Source organism: Tupaia chinensis, unplaced genomic scaffold (assembly GCF_000334495.1).
Source record: "Tupaia chinensis unplaced genomic scaffold, TupChi_1.0 Scaffold000270_2, whole genome shotgun sequence".
Lineage (NCBI taxonomy): Eukaryota > Metazoa > Chordata > Mammalia > Scandentia > Tupaiidae > Tupaia > Tupaia belangeri.
This window is the reverse complement of record NW_006159751.1, coordinates 4023933-4029932: the sequence shown is the minus strand read 5'-3', so window position 1 is coordinate 4029932 and position 6000 is coordinate 4023933. Positions and strand designations below refer to the sequence as shown.

Below are 6000 nucleotides of genomic sequence, written 5' to 3'. Positions count from 1 at the left end.
GACCAGCGGCGCGCCGAGCGGCCGCCCCCATCCGGCCGGCCCCGCCTCGCCGGAACCAGCCCCCCGCCAGGCGCCATGACACCTACTGAGGCGGAAGTGCCGGGGAGTGGGCCGACTAGCGCGACCGCATAACTCTGACGGCTGTGGGAGTGCGGGAGCCTCCGTGGGGAGCCAGCGTGGATCGGATGCGGAGGCTGGGCTCCCCCGGCCCTCCGCACGGCAGACTCCGTGGTGGTTTAAAAGTGTCTCGTGGCAGCAGGGGATCCAACTGTAAAGTATCATCCCAGCCAGTGTGACATCACCGCAGGCTGATGTGACTCTCCCAGAGACTGGGCAGCGCTCGGGAAGGCAGTGCCTACCCGGGAAGCCTGCCTGCTGGTGAGGAATCGCCTCAGCTTAGGCTTTAATGTCTCGTTGCCATCTAGAGACGTTCTAGCAGTGTGACGTCGGTGTACGAGATCTAGACGGCTCCCTGTGCCCCGGGACTACTTAGGTGGCTTTCTCGTTGCCCTCTGGGGAACCTGTGTGTGAATCAGGAGGTGAGGAAGGGTTAGTTCCGCTCTGAACCCAGTCCCTCAAAACATCAGCGCACAAATGCTAAGATCGTCGTTTTCTTGCCTCTCCCAGACCGTTGATGAGGCGCGGTATTGAGCAAACAACGGACAGGGCACCGCAGTCTGAGAAAATGGACACCGAATGAAAACTAGGTTATCCTAGTAGAAAGGCAGTTGCCATCTAACAACGCCAAGAGACTGCAGGACTTCCGGATACCTCTTGTGTGAAATGCTAAAGTGGAGGACGTTGCAGATTGGGGGAGCCAGGGCTGTAGCATAATCTGCTTATTCTTTTTCCATCCATAAACGCTGGGAGCAACAAGTTACCAAAAAGTAACTGTCCAAGGCCATGGCCGTTTGTGTATACTCTTGAGTTGGGGAAAGACATGGCAGAGTCAGAATTCTGCTATCCAACTTTATTTCTCAAGTCTTCTTAAACATCGTTCATCTTCTTGGATCCCTGTTTACATATACACAACGACAATATTTTTTTAAAGATGTGCTAAAGTTGTTACACTGGCCATGAAGGGAAATCATTCAGGTTTCTCCCCTGGTTTAACAACACTGGCAACAGTTCCATTTTATTAGGAACAGGGAAGTTTATTTCCCTAGCAGATCAGAGTTAGCAAGTGTTCAATCCCCCAGGGCAGTTTTGTTTGCTTATTTTTACAGAAACTTCCTTTTCACTGTTTAAAGAACATAAAGTCCCCACATTGGGCCAACCTAGGAAACATCAGACAGGGAGAGTCGGGGAGCACACCCATTTGGTGAGCCAGGAAAAAGCAGAAACCTGAACTAGAGTAGGACAAATCCTGCTCAAAAAAAAAAAAAAAATGCTTCTAACACACACAAATTGTTAATTGTGCCTTGATTCAACCTGACACTATGACTCCTAATCTCCTACTAGACCACGTTATATTTCCTTTCTTAATTCAAAAGCAGCTCACCTTTAGGGATCCTTTCCTGATTGACCCTCTCTCAGTATATTCTTTTTTTTTTTTTTAAGAGGTTTTTGCCTTAGGGCACATGTACTTGTGGGAGAGAGGGAGAGACAGAGACAGTAAGAGGAAAAGTGAGAAATCACCCCTCAGGGGAAGATGGCCACACTGCAATACCTTCTCCATTCTCCTCCTGGGATCTTGGCATACATACACACATGCCCAGCATGATTTTGAAGCCACCAGGTCCAGGACTTGAACCGCAGTCAGCCATGTGGGAGTCCAGTGACATAACCGCTAATCCATCTACTGGTTCCACTTCATTCTAATTCAGCATCATCATCTGACTATTTAGATAATTTACTTATTTGTAACTTCTTTATACTCACTGATCTCTGTTTTCATTGTTCTTAGGTCATTTCCTCAGTACATCTCAGTATAGGGACCATCTTAAATTCTAATATTTTCTCCTCTCTAAAATCAGTATTTATTTATTAAACAAATTGCTTATATGCCTGTTCTATGCCAGACACTCCTGGACCCTGAGTCAGATGGAGGATGAATAAGATATGGCCTTTTCCCTCTTGAAGCATACAGTTTAACAAGGAAAAAAATACATGCGGACATACACAAGATCTGAATGAGAGAGTCAGAGAAGACCATCAAAAGAAGAGGTATTTGAAGTCAAAGAAGTGTCTAAGTATAGTGTATGGCCCAGTCATCTTGGTAGAGCACAGCTACAGGAGGCTGGGACCACATGGAGTGTCTGGATTTGGTCAGGTGTAGTAGTGGGCACCTAATCCTAGGTAACTGAGAGCCTGACAAGGTGAGACCCTGTTAAAAATACCTATCTTGGGGCCAGCAGTTGGCATAATGGCTATGTCATTGGACTCCCATTTAGTCAACCGCAGTTCAAGTCCTGGACCCGGTGGCTTAAACTCAGGCCAGGTGCGTGTGCATGCATGCCCAAGATCCCGAGAGGAGAATAGAAAAGGGATTGCAGCATGGCCATCCCCCTGGGGGGTGATTTCTCTCTTTCTGTCTCTCTGTCTCTCTTTCTGGTGAGTGCACACACCCTATAGAAAAAAACTAAAATAAATAAATTTAAAAATTAAAAAAAAAAACTCATAAGGGCCAGCTGGTAGCATGGAGGTTAAGGTGTCTGAATCCCGTATAGCTAACTCCGTGGTTTGAATCCTGGACTCAGAAGTTTGAAAATCACACCAGGTGCATGTGCCTGCATCTCCAAAATCCTGAGAGGAGACTGACTGGAGGAGAAGGAATTGTGGCTTGGTCATTATCCGTGGGGAGTAATTTCTCACTTTCCCCCTCTCTCTGTCTCTGTCTCTCTCCAGCAAGTGCACATGCCCTATACCAAAACTAAAAAACAAAACCTATCTCTACGCCCACCGCTTCCACCCCTCATTATGAAAAAGAAAAAAGAAAAAAGGTGCCTTCTCTGTGTGTGTGTGTCTCTTTTTGGCAAGTACATATGCCCTCTGGCAAATTAAAAGAAAAAAAGTTTCATGCATCATGCCCCTTTATCCCTTATTACTGGAATATCCTAAAAATAAGTACATTCTCTTACATAAACACAAAACATACAATTATCAACTCCAGGAAACTTAACACTGAAATAACACTTTACCATCCATATTCCATTTTTGTCAATTGATCCAACATCTTTCTTAGCATTTTTCTTTTCCAGCATAAGATCCAGTTTAGGATCATGCACTGCATTTAATTGTCCTATCTCTTTAGCCTCTTCTAATCTGGGCAGTTCCTTGGCCTATCTTTTTCTCATGTATTTTTTTTTTTATTTATGGCAGAGAGTACATGTGCACACACAAGAAAAAGAGAGAAAAACTTACTCTTGGTAGTGTATTGTCATGCGACGATCCCCTTCCTCCAGTTCTCCTGTTCACAGGGACTTGAGCATGCATGTGCATAGTCCCTGCACGTTTTAGGCCATTTTACTTGGGAATCCGAACCCATGATTGGCCACATGGCTTCTAACCCTGCAATCCGGTACACTATGGCCTACACTACTGAGGCTGCACCTAGCCTTTTGTTGTCTTTGATATTTTAAAGAATATAAGTTTATGTATATGAGAAAGAAAATGAAAAGTTCCCCATTTTAAGTTTGTTGTTTATATTTGTCTCTGTTTACTCATAATTAGATTCCGTTACCCATTACTGGCCACAATATTACGTAACACTGTGCCTTTCTCAGGTTATCACACCCGAAGACACATCTCTCTGTCCCTTACTAGCAATATTAACTTTGATCATCTTGTCAAGGAATATGATTTGTCCACAGTATACCTACTTATTTTTTCCTTATAATTCATAAGTCAATGGGGAGAAACCTTAGACCACGCATATATCCTGCTCCTCGTTAGACATGTTCTCCTAGATTTAGCATGTATGATGGTTCTTGCCTGTAACAATCCTCTCTTACCTCTTATTTAGTTAGTTACTTAGCTGTCTTTTTTTTTTTTGAGAGGTATTTTTGCTATAGGGCACGTGCGCTCCCCAGACAGACAGAGAGAGACAGAGAGACAGAAAGCAAGAAATCACCCCCCAGGGGGGATGGCCACGCCGCAATCCCTTCTCCTCCATTCTCTTCTCGGGATCTTGGGCACACACGCACACGCACCCAACGTGAGTTTAAGCCACCAGGTCCAGGACTCGAACCATGGTCGACTACATGGGAGTCCAGCGACATAGCCATTATGCTAACTGCTGGTCCCCTTAACTGTCTATTAATGATAAAGACTTACTGTCCTTAATTATTTGGGTGCTAAATTTTTCAGATTTAGTCAGTGGGTGTCATTTCAGTTTGGTCTTATGTCTTTTTTTGGCATAGTCCAGATTCATCTTGTACTCTCCCTGTCCCATCTCTAGACTCAGCCATTTCTCTATGGAGTCCTTGGTCTTTTCATGGGGAATAATACCAAAAAAAAAACCAAGATTCAGGCACTAGGCCCACCATGATTTCTTACTGGATGCTCGTGACCTTGGGTATGAATGCCAATCTGAATGGGCAATTTCTCTATGTGTCTCTTTCTCCAGGGTTGCAAGACTAAGGACAGGATTTTTCTAAGACTCTTTTAGTGTGCCTAGTGGTGAAAGTTTGTTTAAGGGAATGTGACAGACATTTTCATTGCCTATTCAATTAATAGTTAGCATTTGTTAACTGTTATAGCAAGCAACCCCCGTTACTAAGTGGTTTAACACAACTTATTGAGAGAAAATATGGATGGGAGTATGGAGAATTTTATAGGCCTGGCCTGAAGGTAGCAAACACTTAAATCTATCCTGTGCATATTATGTTGGTGGGTACTCTGGAACACATGCTGCAGACTGCAAAGAAAGGTCAGTTAGGAAATATAATCTAGCTCAAGACTTGGCCATGGACTGTACCATAGGAACCGAGCCACACAGCAAGAGGTGAGAGGCAGACAGGCAAGTGAGGGATGCTTCATCTGCAAGTACAGCCGCTCCCCATTGCTCACATTATTGCCTGAGTTCTGCCTCCTGTCAGAACAGCAGCAGCACTCAGTTCTCAGAAGAGCTCAAACCCTATTGTGAACTGCGCATGCGAGAGATCTGGGTTGCATATTCTTTTATATGCAGTTTTGTTTTTGTTAGCAGTATTAGAGTCTTCTGCTGTCTCATCATTGGGCCTAGTTTCCTTTAAAAATTTTTCCTTTAAAAAAAAAAAAAAAGAAGAAGCTCTCTAGTGATGTTTGTTTCTCACTCATTTTATATTTCCTACAAACTCTCAAGTCAAAATACTATAATGAAGTGCCCCTTGCCTAGCACAATTCCTGATATATGGTTGGCACTAATAACTATTTTGCAGAGTAAGTTACTGAATACTTATTCACAGTGCTTAAAGTATCAGAATTTAGTTAAATATAGAACAGAGTTTAAGAAACCTCAAAATAATCTTTACCATTGGCTATGAATTTAATTTTTGTTTATTATTATTTTTGAAAACTCACTTTGATGAAATCTGTCAAGTGCTTATCAAGTGATTCTCTCTATAGGGTATAGGGAGAAGAAGGCTTCCAATCAAATTCCCACAAAGTAGACTCTCTGGTGTGAAACAGGCTTTTACTTAACAAATCTTACTGCTCCTAGGATGTCCAGTATAGAAGAAAACCCTGGGCTTTGGCACCTGATGTCTATAGGAATCCTGAATCTGCTACTATAGCTCTACCGATATCATCTGTGGAGTCAGAAAATCTTTGAGAGGTAAAATACAGAATAGATATTTGAAATCCGCTAAGAGAGTAGATCTTAAATTATCTCAACACACACACACACACACACACACACACACACACAACTATTGCTCACATTATTGCCTGAGTTCTGCCTCCTGTCAGAACAGCAGCAGCACTCAGTTCTCAGAAGAGCTCAAACCCTATTGTGAACTGCGCATGCGAGAGATCTGGGTTGCATATTCTTTTATATGCAGTTTTGTTTTTGTTAGCAGT

At 43.3% G+C, this 6000-nt stretch overlaps 1 protein-coding gene across 4 annotated transcripts in view; it reads right to left on the bottom strand.

Annotated features, from left to right (window-relative positions):
• The window catches only part of HIPK1 (homeodomain interacting protein kinase 1), an 88198-nt gene that overhangs the window by 58012 nt on the left and 24186 nt on the right, over nt 1–6000 (bottom strand). Inside the window, exon 1 of one of the 4 annotated variants that reach the window (XM_006149628.3) lies at nt 87–306. The exons of the other annotated variants lie outside the window; for them this stretch is intronic. Within the exon in view, the coding sequence (XP_006149690.1) occupies nt 87–282 (196 nt within the window). The 5' untranslated portion in view covers nt 283–306. Of the gene's footprint in view, nt 1–86; nt 307–6000 lie in introns of those variants that run through there. 4 annotated transcript variants of the gene reach the window in all.